Source organism: Rissa tridactyla, chromosome 3 (assembly GCF_028500815.1).
Source record: "Rissa tridactyla isolate bRisTri1 chromosome 3, bRisTri1.patW.cur.20221130, whole genome shotgun sequence".
Lineage (NCBI taxonomy): Eukaryota > Metazoa > Chordata > Aves > Charadriiformes > Laridae > Rissa > Rissa tridactyla.
The window spans coordinates 45,464,274-45,490,176 of NC_071468.1; the positions used below are offsets into that span (position 1 = coordinate 45,464,274).

The 25,903-nt window shown below is 41.0% G+C and overlaps 1 protein-coding gene across 1 annotated transcript in view; it reads left to right on the forward strand.

Moving 5' to 3' along the window:
- The first annotated feature begins 319 nt into the window (after positions 1–319).
- PCNX2 (pecanex 2) overlaps positions 320–25,903 on the forward strand; it is a 160,992-nt gene continuing 135,408 nt past the window's right edge. Inside the window, exons 1-8 of the mRNA XM_054196782.1 lie at positions 320–472; positions 6,707–6,912; positions 9,544–9,661; positions 11,951–11,987; positions 12,841–14,130; positions 22,807–22,954; positions 23,122–23,267; positions 24,464–24,557. Coding sequence (XP_054052757.1) covers positions 320–472; positions 6,707–6,912; positions 9,544–9,661; positions 11,951–11,987; positions 12,841–14,130; positions 22,807–22,954; positions 23,122–23,267; positions 24,464–24,557 — 2,192 coding nt within the window. The remainder of the gene's footprint in view (positions 473–6,706; positions 6,913–9,543; positions 9,662–11,950; positions 11,988–12,840; positions 14,131–22,806; positions 22,955–23,121; positions 23,268–24,463; positions 24,558–25,903) is intronic.

Sequence of the window (25,903 nt, forward strand, 5' to 3'; positions counted from 1 at the left end):
CCGCACCCCCGCCGTGGCCCGGCCCCTCTCCGCCCTGCGGTCTCCCTGCGCCGCCGCTCGCTACCGGCAGCCGGGTGCGGCCCCCCCCCACCCCATCGGACCCGGCAGTGGGGCAGCGCCCCCCGCACCGCACCGCGGTGGGGGCGAGAGGGACGCCGTAACTGGTGGGGGGGCGGCCCGCGGTGGCGCTCGGGGTGGGGCGGGCGGGATGCTCGGCGTCGCAGGGCACCATGGGAGAATCCGCGGGCGCCCGGCATGGCGGCGGCGGCGGCGGGCGGCTGAGGGGAGGCGGTGGGGGCGGCGGCGGCGAGGGGCGGCCATGGTGTCGCCGGCGGCGCGGCTGGTGGGGCAGGGCGTGTGGGCGGCGCTGACCGGGGGCTGGTACCACGACCCGGAGCAGGGCGCCTTCACCAACAGCTGTCACCTCTATCTGTGGCTCTTCCTGCTGACGCTGCCCATGGCCCTGCACCTGGTGAGAGCCACACCGGGGCGCGGAGGGGGGGCGGCGGGGATGAGTGTGAGCGTGTGGGGTGGGCAGCCGCCGACCCCAGCCCAGCGGCGGCAAGGGCGTGAGAGGGAGAATACGCTGACCTCCGCTGCGTGCGCGTGTTAAAAAAGAGGCAAATTGGGTTTTACGTGAGGATTTTGTGCCTAAAGGTTAAGGGGCTGAGTACGCCGGGAGCATTAGTCTAGGGTCGGCCCTCAGCCCTGCTGGGTAGAGTCGCTTACGGAGGGCTGTAATGCTGGCCTCTGCAAATGCTGAATGACTGGGGGCATGTTTCTTCAAGAAAAACCTCTCTTAGAGACTTTTTTTTGTATTTCCTCCCCAAGTCTCCTCTAGCCTTACCTGCTGAGAAGGGTAAATAAATGGACAAATCCAAATAGCACGTAATTCATGTGCCTTGCTGAATGTCACTGGTGAGTCACATGGCTTTTTGTGACATGCAGCTCCCTTTGTGCTGAAATTTAAACATTGCAAATAAATAATTTCAATAGCTAGAATTTGTTTGGTAAACTTTAAAGCTATTTTCCTTGAAAATTTGAAACTTTTTCTGTTTTTCTGTTTTCCTACTGTGTGAGGGAAAGGTTAAAAGTACGGTTTGCTGGATCATTGCATCTTTTCGTTGGTGTGTTCTTTGGTGATTGTAGCTTAATATTGCTTCCACTGGAAACAATTTCCCTCCCTTTGGTTCTCACAGTGACTCAACTAAATTCTTAACTAAGTTCTGTAGAAATGTTTTTTTTTTTTTTTGTTGGATAAAATTTCCAAATAGGTTTCTTCACCCTAGGTCATTGGATATTGCCCCGAGTTTCAAAAGTAAAGAGCATTCATGAATCCCTCTGCAATCCCAGTGGAAAGCAAATCTTGTATTTTTAAAAATCAATTGGTATACTGTATTTTGTGGGATGGATTGCAGTGAATTCTTGTAAGCATGGCTCATGGAGTTAATGAACCAAGATAATGATATGCTTTCTTCTGATTGATTGCTTTCTACTGATTGGTCTATTTCCTATGCAAACCAGCAAGAGCCTTATATTGTACAACTGATTGTCAAAGTGGTATGTGTGATTAACAAGAAAAAAAAAAGTAAAGGTTAACTTTTTTCCAATTGATGTAAGTATGTATCTGAAAGAATATGTATTTCCTTGTGGGAAACTTCTGAACTTACAGCATGGAAGAAGACATGCAGAGTTGTACGAAAGAACACTGGATACAAGGTTGTAGGTCAGAGTCAAGGTAAAAAAAAGACATTATTTAAAGCGAATGGGAGAAAACTTATCTATTGAACTCTCTCTTGGGCTACATCTTTGCCTATCTAGATGGACTTGCTTTTTCTGCAGACTGGCTGACTTTCTGATGAATCATCTGGTTAAATGCAGGACTTGTGTTCTTGAGCTAATGTATTGCTATGGGAATTCCTTATCCTTGATACGAATAATGCATGTATTATGCTGGCTGCTTGAGAGTAATGATGTCCTTAAGTATTTGTTTTCTTACTTTTAAGTGGTTGGGCTTTGTAAACGTTATGCAAGACATATTCTTGTCACTTAGAAACTTGAACCCGCTTTTTAACTAAAGGTTTTCTTTGGGGAATTTTACTTACAATATTATATTCAGTAATATTTGGGGTAATATTTATGTTACACACTTGACACCAATAGTTTTGGATTCACATAAAGTAGTTGCTGACATTTCCTGAAATGTCAAAGTCAAAACAAATCAGAGTACTACTTTTTAAAATTTTCCTTTGCTTGGGATAGTCTTAATCACAGTTTTGTCAAAGTCAGAAAGACTCTCTGAAACAGTTTGATTTCAATGAAATGGCAAGACTTATCCAGCTGTTTTTAGATTTTTCACACTGTCTCAGCAGAGATGTGCTGACAGTAGTGTTGGGAAGCTTATAGTATCAGGTTGTTTCTGTCGTGTGGAACGGGGATTTCATTCTCTAGCTTTGTCAGCATAGCTTACTTTCGTACCAACAGTTCCCTTATTAGCTTTCCCACCCCTGAAAATGCAGATCTGTGTTTCCATCTCTTCCTTTTCTTCTCATTTATCTGTTGTAGTAGTAAATATAAAATTAAAAATGTGCATTGGAAATTATTTGAAGCATCATTGCTGTTAAAATCAACTTTCAAAATTGTAATGAGATCTCTTCTAACTTTGGCCCTGTCAACTCTCATAATGGGTTAAGAATTAAAGTTATTTTATTCCAGGGTGGTGGGTTCCCAGGTGTTTTGTGCATGAAAATAGTAGTAATTGTTATATGAAGCCACTGGGCTGAATTCAGCCCCAGTGAAACACCAGTGATGCAACTTTGGTAATGCTTGTACTGTAGCTTATTTTACAAGCCACAAGACAATGCACATCCATGTTTTGGTGAGTCCCCAGAATGGCCTAGCGAGTGTTTCTTCAGCCTTTTGTTGGACAGGAATCTATTGAACCTACGGGGTTGTTACTTCTTACGCATTAGATCTGCAAATCACGCTGTGATAGGAGAAGTACAACATGGCAGTATAAGGGTGTGGGCACATAAATTACTCAGAGGTAAACTGTAATAAAACTTGCAGTGTGTCAGCAAGTACCATTTGGCCACACTTTACCCCACTTTCTCTCCCTGTAAAAGTATGGATACATATACCTCCACAAAAGAGAGGTAAGCTACACTGTATTTACTGTATTTATTGTATGGTAGGATGCATGCTTGCAACTGAGTGTACACCCCTGGAATTTTACTTGCTACCTGTTTTACCATGTTTTATACTGTGTGATGGACATCTTTTAGTTATTAATTCAGCTAAATTAACATCAAAATATTTACCTTTGGCTCGAGTATTATATCTTCCACTCGTACCTCTGCAAGCCTGGTAGTAATGGCTGACTGCCTGCTTATTTGATAGTTTCCTCATTTGTGTTCTGTAGTGTGCCAAGACAGTGAGGCTGCAGTAGTGCAGCACCGTCTTGCTTTAGATGCCTCAGGTGCTCGAGCATCGGGTGGGATACGTTTGGGTCTAATCAACTTTAAGCATTTAGTCCAATTTACAGGGTGTGGTATTTTGTTCAAAGGTTACACGCCTTTATACATTAGGAAGTGTATACCTCAGTGACCTCTGCCTTTGTGCTACTCAAATAATGTTAGAAGACACGTGAAGAAGAATTTGGCCATTCCTCTGGGAGCATTCTCTAGGCAGGCGGAAGCCCTGAGCAAAGGTCCTCCCTGCATGGGCAGGTCAACTCTGTTGCTTTTGCAGTAGTAAGTCAAGCCACTGGAACACGCCAGCCTGCATTTCTGCCTGTGACCCCACACTGTTCTGGTGCGGGGTATAACAACAGAAGCTACTGGAAAACAAAAAGTACATTATGGTAGAGTTTTTAATTAGGCAAGAGCAAAGAAAGCTAGAGCGACAGCTTCCAGAGAAACCTGTGGGATGTGATGAAGCCTGCTTTCTAATGAATTTGTGGATGGCTTTTTTTTTTTTCCCTAGCTTCTAATAAGATGTCAGCTCAACTGAAGCTTGTCCTGTCACTGGGGTGGCATTCAGAAGGTCAGAGAGCTGTGTGGGTTTGTCTCATTGACGCAGGAGGTGTGCTGCTGTGACCTTGTCCCAGTGGGGTGCATTCTCTCAAAGTTAGTTGAAAGTAGCCAAAGAATTAATACGTTATTCAGCAGAGGGGATGGAAAGAGATGATGAATACACAGGCACATGGTGTGATTATAAAACCTCGTTTCCATAGGAAACCAGGCTAATTATAACTATAGTGCATCGAAAGTGAATCTATCGTATAATTCCTCAGTGGTCTATAACTTAATTCATCTTTAGTTTAAGCAGATTTGATCGCTTTCACCTATTTGTACCTGGGAACACCAACTGCAGTCATATGACACTTGCACCCTTATGCAAGAGGCCTGATTCAGAAAATTGAGGGCTTTCCATTCTCAGCTTCATCTTTCTCCTAATTCCTCATGTGGGCAGGGAGCGAGCTGCGGGCTTGTACTACTTAGCTTGCCCCAAGATTCAGAATATTAAGGATGTGCTGGCCTTATTTTACATCATCAGGCTTGGGATTGTGAGCATGCATGGCACATATGTGGGAGGGAAGCACTGTATGTCTTGGGTAGATGGGCAGGGAGACCACAGGCACACCTCTGGTACATCTGGTCACAAGGCACGGATGAGGACATGCAGTAGTTGACATTTGCTAAAACTGGCCCTCTTTTCCATGTAGAAATCTAGGAGCTTCCTTTGATTCTCTCTTGTAGTATGCTCTATGCGCTTATAGACTGCACTACTGGAAGTCTATTTTTATTGTGTCCTCTTGATGTTATTCATATAATATTTATTAAGCTTTATATGCATCACCTATAGAGCACTTCTTTTCCAGTGGCTCATTCTGAGCTGTTACTTTATAATGAGCGGTCAGCCTGTGCTTTTTAGAATATAGTTGAAGAGATTCCTTGCAAAGTGAGCAAATCTCTCTTTTAAACAAATCATTACATATAATTGGCTATCGTTCTTCGTGAAGCCAAGCAATTTTTAACTTGTGTTTTGCAAATACGTTAGTCATAAATCACAAATTCTTCAACCTTATCCTGCAAACCGTATACCCTAAGAGCATGGCCATGCAAACTGATCCTCTTTCTGGCTCAGGTTTGCTAAATAACTGAAGGGTATGCTTAGTTTCATTATATACATAGTACCACAAAGTACTCTTAACAGACTAAGCCTCAACTTGTAGAAAGTAATGTCTCTCTTACGAGGGATCATTAGTAGTACCTACATACTAAATAGCTTCTGCACTTTTGTGCAATGGATTCTTTGTATATGAATCACAATAATCATAAGAAAGGATTTGCCTGCAAATTTCCACATGTACATCTTGTAGGTATGAAGTCTCACTAAGCCAAAAGCAGTAGCAGAATAGCAACCCTCTTGCTTGTAATAACACAGAAATGATTCAACATTTCAACATCAAGATAAATGCAGTGACTTGTTTTAGAGATGAAGTAAATGTGTCTTGTTCCCTTCACCTGTGTGGTCAGTGTGGTTTACTTAAGAATCTGGAAAGATTTCTAATCTTTTACATCCAAATGTTCCTTGACCTGCAATGCTGATACTTAAAATGATAGATTTAGGCCCGAAGAAAAGACCATTTTTAAAAATTAAGTCCAGCAGGCTTTTAGCAAATCCTGAGCATTGAAAGTCTTCCTTCCCCCCCCCCTCCGCCCCCCGCTACAAATTGTGCAGGGATATAGTAATGCTCTGTTTAAAAAACCAAAAACCTGAAAAGATAGAGAAGATATTAAACTCATTGTGAGACTGCAACTGTGTGACAACAATACATAAGAGTGTTCCGTGGCTATAATGATAAAGGCTTTGTCCCTTCAATTATAATGGCAAATGTCCATTGATTTCCCTTTACTGTAAGAAAGTATTTACATATAAAGATGTTGGTAGTATGTCATGTCTGCGAAAGAACTTTACAGACTGTAGTAGAACTGTAATTAATTTTAATGACCAAGAAATATGGTGCTCATCGCAGATCAGCAAACAGATCACAGACAGCTGCAAACTAACAATTATGAACTTTAGAAATAAAGAATTCAAAGAGACTGCCTCTCCAAACGCATTTTATTCTCTTGTCTTGACTAGCCACGATTAATTATTTAAAATTCTTCAGTGGTAAAGAGATTTGGGAATGTGTTGTGTAGTGTTGGAAAAAGGAGATCAAACTACAGCATTTTGCTGTTAAATCATAACTGAGAAGCAAGGTAAGATGGCAGAACTTTTCAAAAGGGGCTTCCTGTTTGTAGATAACTAATGTTTCATTTTGTGTGTGTGTTTATAAGTTCATAGTTTAGGAAAGGTGGCAGCTGCGTTATCCTGGGAATGCAGTATTTTAAGAGGATTTACAATGTTTGTCAATTGTGAGATTTTACTAATTTTGTTAAGAAATAGATAATATCCACAACTAACCAAAAGAAGAATAAATCGTGTAAAATGGTTTGAAATTTGAGCAAATCCTTAGACTTCTTTTGAGCAGAGCTTAAGTATACTGTACGAAGATACACTACTTTTTGTGGTTGCAAAACTCAGTAGAGGTACAAATAATAGACAATGAGGACTAAAGAGCTTGAAAATGACTTAAAAATCTTTAGCAGCATCTTCTCAAGATGAACTGTTATGTCTTTATTATTTCTTCCTGTAGGCTTTTCCAGCAAATGCAGTTACAGTTTTTGTGTACTGCAGCTCGGTGACAGTGTTCTTCACAGTAATAAAGGTGATCAGTTACCGTCTCCACCTTATGTTTGACAAAGGCGAAGTAATTCAACAAAAGATCTCAAGAAAAAATGGAAGGCAATGCAATGATACAGAGGTCCCAAAAGGAAGTACAGTTCAGCCCTCAAATCGTAGGTAAGGTTTTCATTGCACATTGCTGGTATATTCTGTAAAACAGATGAGTTTGCACCGTGGTTCTGCATAGCAGAAATGCCTGCTGGCTGTAGGAAAACCCCTTACAGTTGTGTGAGGAATGGCACTTGGAAAAACCTGCTCAGTGCTTTTATTTGCAGTGGCTGCAGCATGCTCATGGTGAAGCAGGCAGAGCTGCACCTGATTCGGGGTTTGGGGGGGGCAGCAGCTTAGCATGATGAAGGCAGTAGGAAGAGACCTGTCTGGGAGGTGCTAAAAGATCCTGGAGAAAACCTGGGAGAAGTTTTCTGGGGAAGCCTTTTAAATGCTTGCTCTTTCCTCTTCCTGCTGTGCTTACCTGCTGGGAAGAGCAGAGGAAATGGCAGGCACCTGTTGGTGAAGAAAATGCTTCAATATCACAGCTTTCAAAGCCTGAGATCATGTTGCCTTTCCGTGCTTACAGTAACTTCCCTCTCAGGTCAAACCTAGATGCGTAAGTTGCTTTTCCCCCTTACGTTTTATTGTGACTGCTTACAATGCTTCTGTGGTCCCGTTCATGAGGAAAGCTAGAACCACTTTCATTTCTTAGGGGCATTTGGTAGGTATTCACAGCCTCTCTACTGATAAGCCCAGTATTAGGTCTTTGCTGCAAATAAACTGTCAAAGTCTGTAAGGCTGCTTCCAGGTTGAAATGGTATTAAAGGTAAAAATAGTATTTGGCTGAAGACTGATACTGACTTTTTCCAGATTTGTGTATGTGCAGAATATTCCACTGTGAAATTTTCAGAATAAATGGAGACCTCTCTTGCTGGTTTTTCAAGCTTGAGTCATACAAACAAATGAAGCTGGCAAGTGGCTTCCAGTGTTCCTAAGCGTTATGACACTTGTGAAAAATGATGAAACAAGGTACATCCAATAGTGACAGCAGCATAGGAATATCAAAACAAAACTTAAACCCAGTAGGTTTGTTATACCTATGGGTCAAGCTTCAACAGAGAGCTCTGTATAAAAGAACTTACTTTGGGTATTTTTTGGTGCATTTGCAGTCACTACTACTAGCTCTGTGCAAGATAAGTAGTATCACGATTGTTTCTGTAACTCTGTGCTGCTGCTCTTCTGTGTCTTTACACTTGTGCATCTGTGCTGCGCTCCTGGCAGTGACATTGCTGGGAGTGCCAAGGTCTGCCTGCATCAAGACTCTTCTGAGAAATGCCTCTTACGTGTGTCACTAACCATACAAGGTTATTTTAGATTGGGTGATGCCTTTCAGGCTCTATTCCTCTTTAGTTCTCACCAGCCCACAAAGCTATTTCCTATTTTACAGATGTCCAATACGGTAATTTAAGAGGCTCATCAATTGTTCTAGGCTGGATGAAATTTAAACAGAACCTCAGTGTTTTCCTGTTCATTGGTTAATTAACTTTCATTATCCTGCCTTTATTTTGGCTAAGGAGTAGAATTGCTTAAAAATTGAGTGTTAAATCATGTAACTATTCCTCCTAGGAGGTCCTAGGCACAACAGTCCATTATGTAGTACTAGATCAGAAACTAAAGAACTTAGTATTTTGACTAGATGGATGACAGAAGTTTTTTAACAGGCCGTGGCAGGTTGGTTGAACAAGTTTCTGAAGCCAGCTAACTACAAAAAAAATTGTGGAAAGGTGACTGAGATCCCCAGTTAAATAATTTTATAGCTTATATACAGCTGTAGGGTTTTAAAAATAAGGTTTTTTTGAAAAAAAAAAAACAAAACCTCACAACCAAATAAAAAAGCCCAAACCCACATTTTTTGACATTTCACTGTAGTGTTGATTCCCTCCCCCCCTCCCCGCCCCCCCGAATTTTTGTCATATCATACCCAAGAAAGAGAACATGTGTTCGTTCTCATTAGTAAACGTTGTCCAAAAATACTTGCTTATATCCATGGAAAAGCTAGTAGAAAATATGTGTAAAAAGAGTTAGTGGATAGATGAATGCATCCATAGTGACCAGCAAGTTGCTTATAACATATAAAATTAGTAAGGATATATGTTTGCCTTGACTAAAACCAGAGGAATAACTTTATATTGTGGTCTAATGATTGTACTAATAGACATTATGTACTGCACTTCAAATAGTTGTTTGATGGGAGGTTTGTAAATAAACAGGCAATTAGATAAGCAATATGTACACAAGAATACTGTCAAAGGACGTAAAAAGCAAAAATTGTGAAAGGAGTAGCATTTGACTGTTACACGTCTGCTGAGAAGCCCCAAATAGCCTTCTATGCTGATAAATCTGTGTGCATGTCAGGCAAGCTAAATGACATTATATACACATAGGGAGCTTGGAGAGATGCCACTGTATTTCTCACAGCAATGCTCTACTTCCTAAGGCACCAGAATAATTTTATATTGAAGGATTTTTATTTATTTATCTTTTGCAAGTTGTCTTGGAGAGGAAGGAGGTGCAAAAAGGGTTACAGTATTTTTCAGCCCTGTGCTTTTATCATGGGAGGGGAAAAACGTGCTGTCAAGTCATTGTGCTGTGCTACTTCCTCCTATTCTGTTATTATTCCTCAGCTTCTTCCCAAAACTCACTGTGATCCTCTGTGGTAAGAAGCACTGCTTTATTTTTCGTTTGCTTCCTTTTCAGCAATAACACCGGGGATAATGGTGTCGTCGGTGAGACCAACCAAGATGACTCTACCCAAACAATTCATGACAGTTCAAGGGCACAGGCTCTGCACTCACAGAACTCACCTGGAGTAATGGTTAGTATGTGGTTTTCTGTCACAGTCTCTTCACTTTGTGGAGTTTTGCATTGCCAGGTACTGATCATGTGAAGCGTAGGTCTGTCCTGAGGAGGAAGAGTCATTCCGTGGATCTATTAGGTATACCACTCCTGTTGGTCAGCCTTGTCCTAAAAGTTTGGGTTTGCAAAGCTGGAGCTGGAATTCTGCACTTCTTAGGAGGTGTCTGTATGCTCTATAGGTACCAAATGGCCTTTGTAAATCTCGCCAAGAGCAACCTGGCTGCTTTGAGAGAAGGGAGAGGCTAATGCAATCTGAGAAACCTCTCATTGCATCGAAAGGGATCCGCTCCTGGAGCATTAATAATTTGGTTTTGTGTAACGAGACTTAGGCTTATAAAATGAACCCAAAACATCTCTTGAGTATTTAAACAAAACATAAAAACCATTATTTAAATCTAGGAGATGCCTACATGAGGTTAGAAATACATGTATGTTCATTCCATGTCATTGGCCATGCTTTCTAAATCAATAGTGTATGAAGTGATGAAGGGGATGTATGTAGATGTTATTAAAGAAAAAATAGGAAATAACCATGAGAAGGTTGAAGTGTTAAGTATCCAAAAATTAAGAAACAGAATGAATGCTGTCTGTGTAATCTTAAGCTACTCCCCATGTATACTGTGATAAAATCTTTAATTATGTGATCCCGTGCTATTTTTTTCTACAGGACTCCTGCCTCAGTCAGTGCAGAGGATGGTTAGTGATCTCTGAATAAGTAGCTATTTGATACTTCATTCTGTCTTCATATCACTCCACCCCCACCCTGTGTCCCTATTTACTGCAAACTGTTCAAAGCCTGGTCTGAATCTGAACTATTTCCTCATTTCCTGGAGTGTTTTTACCTTTTTGTAGCATCTGTATGATTCACAGACATTAATAGTTCTCTTATGAGGTAAAATATTTTTCACCTTGTTTCTGTCGTAGTCCCCAGTATTCTGGTATTTGTCCATTCGGAAACCCATTTCTTCTTGGGATCTTGTCCAAGTCTCCCACTTCCAAATATGTAGGTTGGGTCTTGTCAAACCTAGTCTTCTGTTATTGCTGCCAGGATACCACCAAGAAATTCTAGGAGATAATTATTATTTCCTCTTTGTTTTGGTGCCCATCAGCCAGAAGAGAGCCACACTAATTTTTCCCAGTAACTTTTTTTCTAGTTATGCACTTAGGCTGTTGAATTTAGACTCTTGAAGTATTCCTCTGGAGTATTGTGTTTAGTTTTGAGTTCCCACAGATATTGACCTGCTGATGAGAATCCAGCAGAAGCCACCAAGAGGATTGAGGAATGAGGTACCTGATGTATGAGGACAGGCAGATGGGATGTTCTAGCCTTTGTAAGGCTAAAATTCTTTGTAAGACTAGAAGAAGAGCTTACTACCGTCTTCAGCTTCCCATGGAAAGACATAGAGAAGACTGAGCACACTCTTCTGAGAGGTGTCCAATGCCAGGATAAGAGACAGTGGCTGCAACTTGCAACTTGCAGCCATGGAAAACTATAATTAGATCAATTAGATTTAAAGTTTTTTTGTGTGTGGTTGTTTTGGTTTGGTTTTGTGGGATTTTTTGTTTGTTTGGGTTTTTTTTATTTTATTTTATTTTCCCCTACCAAGAGAGTGGCCAAATACTGGAAGAGGTTGTGCAGAGGGGTGGTAAAATCTCCATTTTTGGAGATATTCAAAGCTCTGCTGGAGATGGCCCTGAGCAATCTGCTCTAGCTGTAGCTGCTTTAAGTGTGTGTGTATGGCAGAGGGGATTTGGACTAAATGATCTCCAAAGCTTCCTTGCAATCTAAATGATTCTGTGATAATTTAATGGCTCTGTCCTCTAGTTTTCCATTGAGAAATTGTTACCAAGTACTGGAGACCAAACTTTTCATTTTAGTACTCTGGAAACACATAGCTGGAAAAGTAGAACAGATGAACGCATTCGATTCCGTAATGATTAAAATAATAATCTGGATTGGGCACTGCAAAATATTTAAAAAAAAAAAAAGCTTAGTTTTTTTTCCCCCCTCCCCAAACATCACACACAATTGCAATGATGCAATTTGGAGCATGACTGTTCTATAACCATCTTTCTCACCCACCCCTTGCATTTGTGCAAGGTACATGTCCAAATTTCAGTGATGTTAAGCAACTTACCAATGCTGTAATTAACCTTTGATTAGATAGATATTGCATTGATAGATGTTTTTTCCAACAGAATTTAAAAAATGTCCATGCTAATTTTGTGTGTTTCTTTTTATTTTTAGGACCTGCCAACACGGGAAACTATTGAAGATCTCAGAGGTATCTGAAAGGCTTTATAAATCCCTTTAAACCTTTAATCACTGCTTGCCACAAAATAAAAGTGGCACAGAGGATCCCATGTCAGGTTCTGTTGTGCCTCCTGTTAGGAGCTGAATGGAAAAACTTGAACAAAATCTCAAGGGGAACAGACTAAGCTTTCTTAGCTGTCCACCAAGCTGTTTAGGATGTTGCCTTTTGGTGAGAATCAAGTAGCTTTCCCATTTTGACACAGAAACATTAAAGAGCCTTCCCCCAAGATTCTTGGGAAGCTCTGTGCCTCTGGAAAGCATTAAACCAGGAAGCCAGTGCTCAGATTGCATCTTAAAGCCCTTAAACATCTTCTGAGTGGATTATTGACCTCTAGCTCATAGTGTATACTCCATCACACCTTGCTTTGCCTGCAGTTCCAGTGCTTGAGATGTCTCAATATATTTCATTTTATCTCCTTTTTATAAGGTTGATTGCCGTATCCTGTGGGACCATTTAGGAATTGCATGAAGTGATGTAGCAAACTTTGGCCGCACTGGCTTATTCTTTCTTTCATCTCTGCCTAAGTGGGGATAATTCTGTAAAACACTTCAGTTTTGATATTAGCTGTTTCTTGAGCTATTTTGACTATTTAAATTAAATAGACATGTTGTTACGCCTGTCTTGACTTTGGAAGGATTTCAGCTTGCTTTTATAGTATCTCACATGTAGCTAACAAAAAAGATCCCTGCTTAGGAACTGTTTTAATCAGCTACATCATCTGTGCCTCCTTTGCTCTGGATTAGATTTTACTAGCTGAAGATCATACTTCAGTAATGCACGGTGTTCATATTTGTGAGACCTAACTCCCATATGTTTTTTACAGGTGTTATGGTATTAGAAGACCAGGCTACAACACCAGTTTCATCTACCTCACCCTGTGTTAAAGCAGATATATTACCTGTTTCTACAGCCTCTACTTCAGGTGCCACCACGTCAGCAATAGTGACAAAACCAGCTGCTATGGAAACACTTTCTGGTAATGGAATAAATGAAAAAGGAGGGAATGGACAGCCATATGGACAGCATGGATCCCAAGATATTCTTGTGGACAGAGATGTAGCTAAAAACTTCTCAAATATTTCTTCATCACAAGGTGATATTTTAAGGACTGGAGTTTCTTCAGAGCCATGGGACAGTGAAAATTCAGTTACTTCAGACCATTTAAGTAATCCTAAAAGCTACAAAAGAGAGAAATTGCCAGATGGATTACCACAGACAGGCTTTACCAGTAATTGCCCACAGTGCAATGCCATTGCAACCAAAGATCCTGAGTACATGGGAAGTTCCTGCAATGCTGGTAATACCCATGAGGACCTCGATTGCTCGGACAGTGAGACTGCTGTTGCAGTTGTGGACAACTCTCTTCCTGGAGACCAGCTGTGTGAGCCCATTAAAATTGTCATCACAATGAGTACTACACCAAACACCACCCTCAGTGACCTAGCGGGCTCTGTCCACCTAAAGGCTCTGGGAACTGAGAGAACAAGCTCAGGCCTTGAGTCTGGTATAGTTACAGCAGGTTGGCCAAGTCAGCAAACTAATGAACAGCTCAGAATCCCCGTTATCACTTTTGACTTGTCTGATGACAGTAAAGGTAAGGCTTGCCCAGAAGTTAGTGAAAGCGAAAGAACTCCAGAAATTTTAAAGGCAGAGCTGTCGTCCAACCAATGCTCTGGCTATGAATCGGGTGATGCAGTGAAGGAACAGAGCAACCCAGCAAATACTCCTTTAGAAACTAACACTTGTTCAGATCCAAATCAGGAGAATGCTTCTGAAAATGTGCGGACTGTGGATTTAACTTCCAAGGAGGACCTGCAGAACCTAGACCCACAGTCCTGTAGAACTGCTCATGAAAAGAGGCACATGCGGGTGCTGAGCGTAGACAGTGGGACAGATGTGCTTTTAAGTAAGAATTTCATGGAGGTATCTGACAAAGAAAAGACCTTACCGACTTCTAAGTCTGATCTAGAGGCTAAAGAAGGACAAGTGCCCAATGAATCTAACTTTCTAGAGTTTGTTTCCCTCCTGGAATCCATTAATACCTCAAAGATGAAGGCATCTAATCAATCCACTGTCAAAGTGGAGATGACAAAGGAAAACGGGCTTGTTGGAGGTATGATGCATGGTTTACAACACTCTTGGCATAAAGAAGTTTTGACTAGTTGAATTATTTATAGCAGCTTAGCCTGAGATCTGCAATAGGGCAAATTCCCAGAGGAGAACTGAGTTTGCTAATAGGGCCAGGGAAGGGCTGGGCTTGGTGGGACAAGGTGATTTAGTGGAAGTGTTATAGTGTCAGCTGCAGTTCTTTGCATATTTTTATTTTCTTAAAGATTTTCCTTTGGAAAAGTGTAACACTAACTTCAGTAGGTGTCCGGTATGTATCTAGTATTCTGTACTAGAACAGTGTGAATGTGGCAGGCCTAGACTGTTGGAATACCAAAAATATCTTACAAAAATGTGTGTAGCTATAGCATTATACCTGCCTTTGCTCATCTTACCAGGTGCATGTTGAAGAGTTGTCTGTGTGTGCCTGTAAGAATGTAAAAAACTTGAATTGTCACTGCTGATGTTTTAACTTTTAGCTAACACATGATGTGTGCACACACAAATTCCTAAACTTCCTGCAGAGTTGTGGGTTGGTTTATAATTAAAATAAAATGAAAAAAATCATGTATTTGTTCTCAAATAGGTAAGAGCTTTGATTTTTTAGTTGCTGAAAACTAAAAAATTTGGGTTTTAAAGAGGAAAGTTTGGTGGTTGTTTTCAATGAAAGCCCCCAATATTTTAATGAAAAATGGTATCTTCCCATTCAAGTTCCCATTTTAATAACAAAAAAATCTCAATTGGCTAATTGTAAAACCTGTATGCAATCCAATTTATAGTTCTTATATAGAAATATCTGGTTTTAGTCAGTATTCTCATTGCTGTCATCTAACTCTGACTGCTTTCTGTTAGGAAGGAATATTGTTTGTAGTGCCTTTAGCAGCTCTCTAGGCAAAACTAGCAGGACTGTTTTGTGAGGATGTGAGATACAGTGCAGTGAAGGTGGGTGCAATCTCAGGGTACTTGCCAAGTGATCGGTACAATTGCTTTAGAAGATCTGGGCCAAAGTGAAATAAGACACCCTGTATCTTCCCCTTCTCCAAAATGTTTGGTTTACCTTAGATACGATAATAAGCTAAGACAGCCTAAGAGGATGCAGTCTCAGTACCTATTTTACATGGAAGGTAAGAAACTTAATTGCGCTCAGCAGAACAGCTTGGCGCTCCTGTTTTACAGTGGTATCCCTGTCCTTTGACAGGCCCTAGAGAGTCTCTGCTCCCCGAGCTCGTTCCCGCAAGAACCTTCCATTACATGAAAAAACATACAGCTGGTTTCAAAGTTTGTCAGCTGTTTTAAAGACAAATGTGAAATTAATTTTTTTAATCTTGTTTAAAAAAAATAAATTAGGTAGGTGGTTTTATTTTATAGATGTGTCATCTACCTGTAGATTCTCTTTACCTTTCACTTTGCCTTTCCTAACTCTTTCCTCTTACCTTTCCTATTAATTACGTTAGACACATACCTCATTCCATCTTTCACTTGTGTCCTTTTTTCCTTCCACTTTATATTTCTAATCCTGTGCCTTCTCTTCCTCTATGTCCCTCCTCTGTGACCTCCTTATTTTCATTCCTCTTTACTACTTCTCTCTCATCTTTCTCTTCTTCCTAGCCACACCATTGCTTTTCTAGACTTTTCCACTTTTTTGACCCTAAAGCTGTTGCCTCCCCATGGTTTGCATTCACTTCTCTTGTGCTTTACCCTCCTCTCCATTCCCAAGTCAAATCTTGCCCCTCCTAGGCCTGGTGCCTGTGTTCTGGTCTCTCTTACCCATCTCTCCCACCTTCTTAGGCTGTTTGCTCTGCGGAGCAGTTTCTGTCCTGCTCTATCGAGTTTATTAGCCTGCCTGCTGGCTCTGGTCTGAACTCCCTGGTTTCCTAAGACATGTGCTGAGCAAGCCCTGCTCTCCACCTCAGCCTGCTCAGCCGATGCCCTGCTAAGCCCAGAGAGCCCCTCCAGGTCCCTGGGGTGCGGGGGCTCGGGTCTGGGGTGACCTCCATGTGCAACAGAATGAGGGTCGCGGCAAGTGGTTCGGGATCTTTGCTGCTACTCAAACATAAAAAGGAGTGTTTGCACAAGAATTTGACTTCTGTGTGATGTGATTTAGCTGGAAAAGAGAAAAGATAAAAATTTCAGAGGTAAGGGTTTTTGGGTTTGGTTGTTTTTTGGGTTTTTTTTGAAAAAAAAAAAAAAAGTGCAGCTAATCTGCAAAGGGCTTTCAGACATAAGATGAATGGGGAAGTGCTGCATAAAAGAAAGCAAATGGGTGGTCAGAATAAATCAGACTTATAGATTCCCCAGTGGCAAAAAACCCCAACAAACCAAAACTTTACTAATGTGTGTGTGGTTATTGTGCTGTAGATCTAGTAAATTAGATTCTTGTTGGAATCAAGGATCCTGAGGAAACAGGGTGATTCTGCACTTCCCTCAAACCAAGCTGCCACTTAAAGCAACCTGAACTGAATTTCCAACTTTCCTATTTTCTCAAGTCTGTATGTTTGTGAGAGGGTGAGGCTGCGCTGCACACATGCATGATGAAGTGTCCCTGCTCATTTTTGGTGTTGGCACAGCAAGTGCCACCCTGGGAAAGGAGCAGGCTGGGAAGGGGGACGCCCTGCAGGAGTGGGAACGGCAGCTGTGGCTCCTGTCACTGCGAGGTGCCTCCTGCACCTCGGGCCCACGCTGTGGGAAAAATGAGATTCAATGTGAACTCTTTAAGGTAGGGAGAGGTAGTTCAAAGGCAGTTATTTTTAAGAGCGACTAGGCTTTATTTTCTAGCCCAGTCAGAACGTGCTGTTTGCAAAAATAAATTACTGTCATTACTGGCGGCTTCCCCACAGTAGGGCTGGATTTTAGGAATGAGAAAGGCTCTAATTTGTTTACAGCCTTGCAATTACAAATATGCTTTAACAAAATAGCATCTTTAGAACAAATCTGAATAAACATTATTCCCACATTAAAGTGGTTTTAAAAAAAAAAAAGTGTTTGTATAGGGAATACAGAGCCAAGTCAAGAAATGCACCAGTTGCTTTGAGGGAGGAGGTTGGTTGTGTTTGTTTTTTGTTCTTCTAACCTTGCAAACCGCCTAATTGGCAAAAGCTAATAATAGATGCCTGGTCCAAATGAGCATGAAGTGCACCGCACAAAGGTGTTTATTAGGCAACGTGAGAAACTTGGCAAATTCCTGGAAAGCTGCATATTCAGAGCTGTGTGTAAGAAAGCTGGCATTTTGCATGATTTGAAGAACGCTGGGAAATGTGCTCATCAGAACAGTCTTGCAAGTGAGCATATGTCATGGGTGGGTCTTTGTTAGAAGCGCTCCCTCCACACACTTGTGAATTGTGTGGAAACAGAAGATACATCGTCTTGCCAGTAAATAGCTCAGTAAAATGCAATACAAGAAAGTTAAAGCCTTGCTTAACACTACTAAGGATGCCAGATTTAATGTGTAAAAATGCAGGACATAAAAAAAGTTGTCTCAAGGGCTGTTCTGTTGCCACCCCATCTCTAGATGGTGAGAAAGTACCACTGACACTGTTGCTAAAAATGAATTCCAGGCCAGTGTCCTTTCAGTTTTGAATCAAGCTTGCACCGCCCACGTAATGAAAGCGTGTGGAAGAGCAACTGCAAATTTTCTTCAGTCTTTGAGATGCGTAAGGAAAGCTGGGTTTATTGGTCTGTGTTCGGTTACTCTGCCATGCCTGGAGCTGAGTAAGAGCAGCTCTCTATCAGACTTATGCAGGGCAAAGGCTCATGTATGTCTCCTTTGGCACAGTTGATTTGTAATCTAGGACAGGTAAGGTTATCACCCAGGGAGCAAAGCCCGCCTTGGGAGTGGTGGGGACCGGCTCCGGAGGACATAAACCGGGACTGTGTGGCCTGAATTTGGATGTTTTGCAGGCTCTTTTTAGAAAAGGTACTCATCATTCTGGGCAGTGCACAAACCACAACCTCGAGTGAGTTCTTCTGGATCCCAAGCAATTACCCTTCTCCTATAAAAAACCTAAAGCACACTCATGTGGATATTTTTAGACTCCTCAGTTTTTTTCCCCTGTGTGTGAGAAAGAGGGCTATCGCCTGCCACATAACCATGGGCAACAGGGATCTTGTGCATTGAATCACCAGCCCAAATGACAGCCATGGTGGGAGGTGACAGCAGGGGAGTTTGCTGGCAGGCAGGTAGCACCTGGGACTCAAAGCCCTGCCAGGTGCTGGCTCTTCTCTTGGAGCAGCTGTGTGCCATCCCTGATTCTTATGCCAGAGAGGGACCATGTGGCATTTGATGCCTCTCTTTGGATGGGGAGCAAATGGGGTACAGAACTCAGTTCTCTAAATCTGATATTTGATGTGTGAGGCTTGACATGTTAAGATTTAAAAATTTCAGTATTTAAATCAAAGAGGTAATAGTATGTTTGATAAGGCTGACGCTTGTAAAGAAACTCTGAGGTTATTTCAGAGGTTCGTATTCTAGCATAATTGTTAGGTATAATGATTAGATTACTTACCCAAGGCTTCAAAAACCTTGATTTTATTCCCAGTTCTGCTACTGGCCTAGGAGATGTTTTTTTTTTTTTTTAAACGAATTACTTCTGTTCTCATGTCTCTCTGTCCTGTAATAGGTACAGTAGTTATTGCTAGTTTTTCCTTTCACTTCAGAATTAATGTGGTAATCCTGATTAATTGATAATCCCATGGGTTTCTTCAGTGCCCATGCTGAACTTTTATAGGAATTCTTGGACTGTGTGAGGTTCCCTGGGGGCTTCCATTGTTTGGTGGGTGACCAGCTTTAATATCAGATATTTCTTTTAATGTATTTGTGGCAAAATAGGCAAATTTGGATTGAGAATAAAGTACGTAAACTGGATTTTTCTGCTAAAGCCGTCAATGAAGAAAGGGTCAGGAATGTCCTTAGGATATATTCTCCAGAGATGTGAATGGGACACTTCACAACTTGGAAAGGTTTTGTTTCATGCTGGTACAAACGTGAGCATAGAGTGATTTGAAATCCGTTATCTCTGCAGCCGACGGGGCAACAAATATATCTTAAAGTGAAACTTTCTATTTTGGAATGTAGTGTTGTGGAAGGAAGTAGATTCTGTAGCAGAGCAATTAATGAACAGAAAAAATTCAGGCTTAATTAGCTTAATTCTGCTTGACCAGATTTCAAACCAGGTGGCATTTGAAATTATGACAACAGTGGCATTTTAATTTAGAGGAGTTGTGGAGATTGGGGTAGGGATATACAAGTAAAAGATGAGGAAAAACCTCTGGGAGACTCTGGGGAGAGGGCACGAAACAGTAAAAATATTTTGGAGAAAAGTTACAGAGCAATAAAATTTCATTGTACTTACCTAATAATAAGGCAACTTTAAAGTTGAGATACATTGACAGTTGGTTATTGCGATTACTATATGTACAAAGGCTGCTCCTTTTCAACTGTAAAACTGTTTTCAGTCTCCACCCAGTGTGGACCAAAGGCTTGTCTACAAAGATGATTTGGGTTAGCTAAAATCTGTTCCACAAATGGAAGAAGTTATGGGGCAAAGGAAATTTTGGTAGTGTAAATGCATTTAAATTAGGAACTCACTTGTCGGTATCGGGAAGTTATATTTTTTAAGTGATGTTGCTATGCTGTTACAACTCTTCAGTGCAAACAAAAATGTTTACAGGATGTATCTTATACCCCTATAGGGCATATAAGAAATGTTTATCTTGGTAAGGACTTTACTAGGATAAGTAAAGGATGTATCTTGTGCTCAACAAAAATATGAAAATGGTGTACAGACCAAAACTTGGTTGCTTGTGCGTGATTATTCTGAATCACCCTTCCCCAAGCCTGATTTAGCCACGAATCTTGATAGTTACACCTCACATATGAGTCATGTGGCGTATAATTTCCAGATAAATAATGAAGGAAGTTACAGAGCCTGGGTCTGAGTTTGGGGCTTCTGCAAGCCCAGCTGTGTGTATGCCAGAGACATGTGGAGCAGTGGTGTGGGCTAAATGGCTGTGGTAGGAGGCTACAAGGAAGGTGTAGGTACACTGCCGTGTTGTGCTTTTTACTTGTCTCTTGCTCTTGGAGAGGGTTTTTCCTCGTAACTTGAGCTTTGCCAGCACAATTTCGATGCAAGGAGCATTTGGTGACGTAGAGCCAATTACGTACCGTGGCAGAACACTCCTAGTCTAGACACCTTTATCTCCATTTAAATACTGAAGGTGTAAGTCACTCAGAAGAAAATGAGTAATAATCATGAAAATCAGTCACAAACCCATTGTAGCCCACCTTTCCAGTGCTCCAAGTACTCATTACCATGCTGTTGTTTGATTGGCATATAAAGCCTGTAAGAAGCAGTACATTTATGTTTTTATTATTATGACTCTTTACCACTGCAGGGAAAAGAAGTCTGCAAGGCTTGTGGTTTGGAATGAAAAAGAGAGGCATTTTCTGAAACCACTAGATAATCAAATTAAAAAATCTTTTTAATTGTTCCAGCCCTAGAGCTAGTTTTGGGCAATATGGGACCAATTAGATTATTAAAACCACAGTTTCTGATCTCTATCAATTATTCTTACAACTTGAACAGCCCAAGCCTTTAGGAAGGTGATTTCGATTAGGTGTCTGAGGCTCTGTCACCTCCCTCAGGTACAGTTACATCATTAACGGGATGCTCCAGTAATGCCACAGTTAAATGAGGTACAGTTTCTGCTTAAAACAGTGTTTAAATCTTTTAATTAAGAGAGGAAAAATAGTGTTGCCTGCTCCTCTCCCTGCTGCCTTCCCCTCTCTGCCCCTCCCGCTTCCCCTCCATATAGAAGAAAATAGGTCTGGAAGACCTATTGAATTTTGTCTCCATGCACAACAGATAAAAAAGATTTCCCTAAACCAAACTTATGCTCATTGTATTTATCAAACAAGAAGTCAGAATCCTTGGATCCTTGGTCGACATGTGCTATGGAAAGAGAGCAGGAGACTCAGAACACTGGCAGTGTTGTATGAGATCCTTTTGGTTTTGTCCCCCCCCTTCATGGGAGCTGAAGAAATGCTGTTGTTCCATGCAGGAGTTATGCAGTGTCTTTACTGCCTATTCCCTCCTCTTGCTTGTGGTATCCTGCCTGGTGAGCTTTTGGGGCCCAGTGAGACTCATCAGGCTTGGTGCTGCTTGTTGGGTTTCACGTTAAGGGCTGAGACCTGCTGTGACAAGATGTGGTGGTACAATTAAAGTTTTTCTTACTTTTCCAGATTTCCCCCTCCCCAAAGTAAGTGTGAAATTTCTGCAGTGAAAAGTGGTTATGTGCGAGTGTCTGAGGCTTTAGGGTATTAGAGGGGTGTGTCCTGTGAATTGAAACTGGTGTAGAGGTGGCTTAACTCCCCAAGGTAGGTTTGTTTCTAGAGGTAACGTGTTATTAGATCAGCTGATAGAGTTGGAAGAAAACAAGACAGATGATCTGGAAGGTCTGCATATCCAAAAGCTTGTTTGCTTTTTTCAATTATTTCAGTTGGCCTAGTAAAAGGTACTGCATCTCTCCAAGCCTTGTTTTATCATTAGACCATCTTAGCTATGACACCACTATTTCTCGACTGGTGACTCTTGCGTTTTAGGATGGTAATTGTACTGGTAGGAAATATGTTTTAACAAACGGGATTTTTTTGTGGGGGGAATTTCTGTGTTTTTTTCTTGATGATTAAATTTCTAAGGCATTTAAGCAGCAGGTATTGCAGGAAGTCTTTGTTAGTACATTTCAATACACCTTGCTTAGTGCAAGAAGCTACAGGATTCACTGAGGCATCTCCAACAAGCACCACAAAAAACATTTTTTTTTTTTTTTATTTAGAGCATTTAACTGTGTGACTGCACATAGTGGTGATGAAATCACTGTCTTAGTTGCACTTTAAAATCTTAACAGATAATTTTTTTAGTTTACAGTCAAAGCACAGTTGCAAAATGATTCACTATTCAACCTGAATCTTAGTAACTAAAAGAGACTATTGCTTGAAAGTTGTATGCATATATATAAGTAAATCACATACATGTGTAGAGAGGCAATATAAATATAATAGGTATTCAAAGTGGTAGAAATTGGACAAGTCCATTATGTATTTTTTAAAATCTATGGTTCTGTATTTTCCAAGTGTAGGAAAATCTACTGTGAAATTGTTTAGCTAGTTTGTTGCTTGTCCTGCATCAGGTGTGTGGCCAGTGAGGAAGGGGGATTAGGCAGCTACCTGCTTTCCCATGCAAGAGCTCTGTTTCCTTTGAAGGTGCTGCTTTGCCTTTTGTAAAAAGGAAATGGGCCAGTGCTTCTGCTTTTCTGCTGCTAGTATACACAGCTTGGGAACAAATTACAGCCCCCAGGGAAGCAGCCTCTTACCGTTCTAGGTTAGGGACAGATTGCTTCCCTTTGAAACAATGGGAGAGGCAAAGCAGAAATTCTCTCTCGTTTGTCCTATGCTTCATGCAGCCTGTTCTTGAAACAGCCGGTTCGCGTAGCCTCGAGTCAGAGTACCTCCTCATCCAGACTTCTGTGATTGTATTGTTTTAAGTAATTCTAATGTTTTTCATAAAACTAGTAATAACTGCAGTGTTTTAGCTTTTCTCTTTTAGATGCTCTTGTTCAGTAGTTAATGAACGAAACTCTTCACAGTCATCTGCAGAGAGTGGCTCCACTTCACTGCCCTGTTTTCCAGATAGCCAGATGACGGAGAGAAAAGAAGAAACGGTGGGAACAGAAAAGCACTGTGAGCAACTTCCTAAACAGGAAAGATCAGATGTACAAAGCCAAGATCGTGCTAGTACTAGTCCGGTGCTACCAGAGTCTGCCAAATTTGCAGCACTGTAAGGCCAGTTTACTTTACAATTTTGTACTTCAAAGTATGATGTAAGCTGTTTTGTTTCACTGAGTAGAAATGACATAAACTTTTAATTAACCTCTCTTTCTTTTTGTTTTATTGAGAACAAGAAAAAAGTTCCTCATAGTAGTTTTGAAACATTTTTGTGTCAAGTTACCAGGGCAACAGGCAAAGGCAGATAATCTACCGGGTAACTTCTCAGCAAGACAGTTCTGTCTTGCAAGTAATAAGCGGACCTGAGGCGTCTGTCCAAGATGAGCTCTCCGTGGATGCAATGCACGTGTTCATAGATGAAAATGGTGAGTTTCTGTAGTTGAAATAATTACAATGTGTGAGGAAATCTCTAAAGAAGCTTTAGATGCTCTGGAAGGATATTTCTCTTGTCTGTTACTGATTAGATGTTTTTTCCATATGCATTAAAGAAGAGTTTAGTAATTTAAAGTCAGGTCAGCAATAACTAGAGTTTTCAAAATCTACCAGTGACCATCGCAGACCTGAGGCTTACACACTGCATGAAGTTTATCTTTTAAACATCATCCTCAAAATATGCTGCCTAGGCCAGAAGACTACTACTGTCTTTGCAGAAGAACCCCTGGCACTTTCTGCCTGGTGAGGAGTTTTGCACTGGCCTGCCTGGGCAAAATGTTGCTCCTTTTTACTGTTTCGTTCTTCATCTGGCTCAGACTGAACTCTCTCTGATAATGTGGTGGTTGCTCTTGTTTGGAGTTCTGGTCTGCTACCCATTTCAAGGAATTAGGGTGACCTAGTCTTGCCCCATGCCTGTGCTTGGTATGCTGCTGCTCTGCAGTCATTCCTGGAGGCTGAAACTGTAATATACTTGGTGGCGGATTGTTTGAACTCTGTGCAGTGCCTTGTGAGGTACTGGCCCATACCTCTGAAAGGCACCTGTTCCAAAAGCTGTGTTCCCCTTAAAGCTGCCTTTAAAACCAGTGTGGAATGAGTGCTCATGATAGCTGGGTTCGTGACCCCAGAGATGCTTCGGTTTTCTGCCAGTTCCTCCTGGTGTGGCTTGCAGCTGCTGGTGTGCTGTGGGGCTAAGAGCGGCAGGTGCCAGTCAGGCAGATGGCATCACCTGGGTCAATGAGCAGCGACCCTTCACTTTCTGCTGCTTATGCAAGGAGGGAGTAGCAGTGGCTACGCTTTTTGCAGAATTTTTCCCTGCTTTATACCTTCTGACCTCACCTTTGTGAACTGAAATGACCCGATGATTTCACATTTTACAATGAACTTATATTGATAGATAGGCTTTGCATTTACTTTACACACCTTTTAAATTTTCACTCTAACTTCTGTGTTTTGATTTGTCTCAGATTTCAAATGTTAATTTGCTTTCTGAAGTAAGCCTAGTGCACAGGCTGAAAACTATACGTATAAGTGTCTGGCCTGAAATGTTTTACAAAGTTGATAAAAAAACCAAAACAGTAAATGATCATATCACCGAACTGATTTTTTTTTTTCTCTGTATTTTCTAAAGGGGAAATTCGATCCTGTTATTTAAAGGCTGGCTGTCAGAAGGAAGGAAATTTTCGACATCAGCTATCAAATTGTGATTGTGTTTCAAATGCTCAGTAAGTAAGCCCTTATTTTTAGAAATGTTAAAAGTTTTCATTGCTAGAAGCTATGAAAATGATTGTAGCTGTGAAAGATGCATATGAAGAGAAGTACTGGAGAATAAATATGCTAACCTATTCTAGAGGTGTCAAAGCATGCATTTTTTGTTCGGTACTAAAACAGTGGTTGCTTTGTAAGAATATTGATAAGGAAAAGTGAAAATGAAAACCAGAACTATCCAGTGTGCTTTCATTGCTTTCTGGGAATAGCCAAAGTCAAATGTGGTGATTATAAATAAGATGATTGTAAATAAAATAAAGTAAGTGGGACCAGTAAGAGTTACCAGCTGTTCTGTCAACCTTGTCTTGCTTACTTCCCATGCCTCTTGGGTCCTTTGTAGATTTTTAGTTCTGTGTCAGTATCAACCAGTGACACTGCTTCCTGTGGATTCTAACAGCAGAGCCTTTCACCTTTGGCCAAAAAAAAAAAAAAACCAAACGCAAACAACCTGTTAAGAGTTCAGTTTTGACCTTAAAATGAAGCATTTTATTTTGGGGCTATTTAACTCTTGCAACTCTCTTCATTTCGCTTTGTACGGGATACTCCCCTCCTCCTCCATCATATAACTATGAACTTGAATCTGTCCTAAATTCAGAAATAGTTTGCTGTCCCCTGACATTTATCAGTTAATCTGTTCTTATCAAAAGAAGAACAATCTTCCTTCTCATATAAGAAATCCTTCTGAATCTGTCTGCTAGTTTGCTAGATGCTTATGTGATGTCTCTGTACTATGTTAAGTACTGTTTTTTAGTTTGTGGTTTGCAGAGCTCTAGCGGTGTGAGCTATTTTTAAGGAGTCTGCTAAACATTGTTAACAAAAGCAAGTTCAGATAGTCTTCGCAGCCATTTACATGCATTTAATTTCTAAAGATCAGCACCTTTGCTGGAAATGTCAGAGTACAGTGACAGTTCAGACTGGGGAACAGAACAAGGCAGCAAAGACGAGTGGGTTCCCAGAACTGTTTCTGTATGGGAGTCAGTGGGAAGACAGAACACAAGAGCTCTTCCAAGAACAGAGCAGCGTGAAGGAAAGTATAAAGCAGAAGTTCACATGAAAAACAAGGAAGGAGGACAAGGAAGCATGAAGCGTGCCCAGGTTGGTTTTTGCGAGGGCAGTTTGTAATATGATTAGGCCAGAGAGATTAGTGAGAGCTGTTTGTTCAACAGGCAATTCCTACCATCTGCACGTAGATTGAAGGGTATTACGGGAAGGAAAGGGTTTTTATTTTTTCTTCAGGTATTCACCATCAAGTAATTTTTTATTTAGACAATACAGAACACTTATTGCCTATAGAAAATAGAGG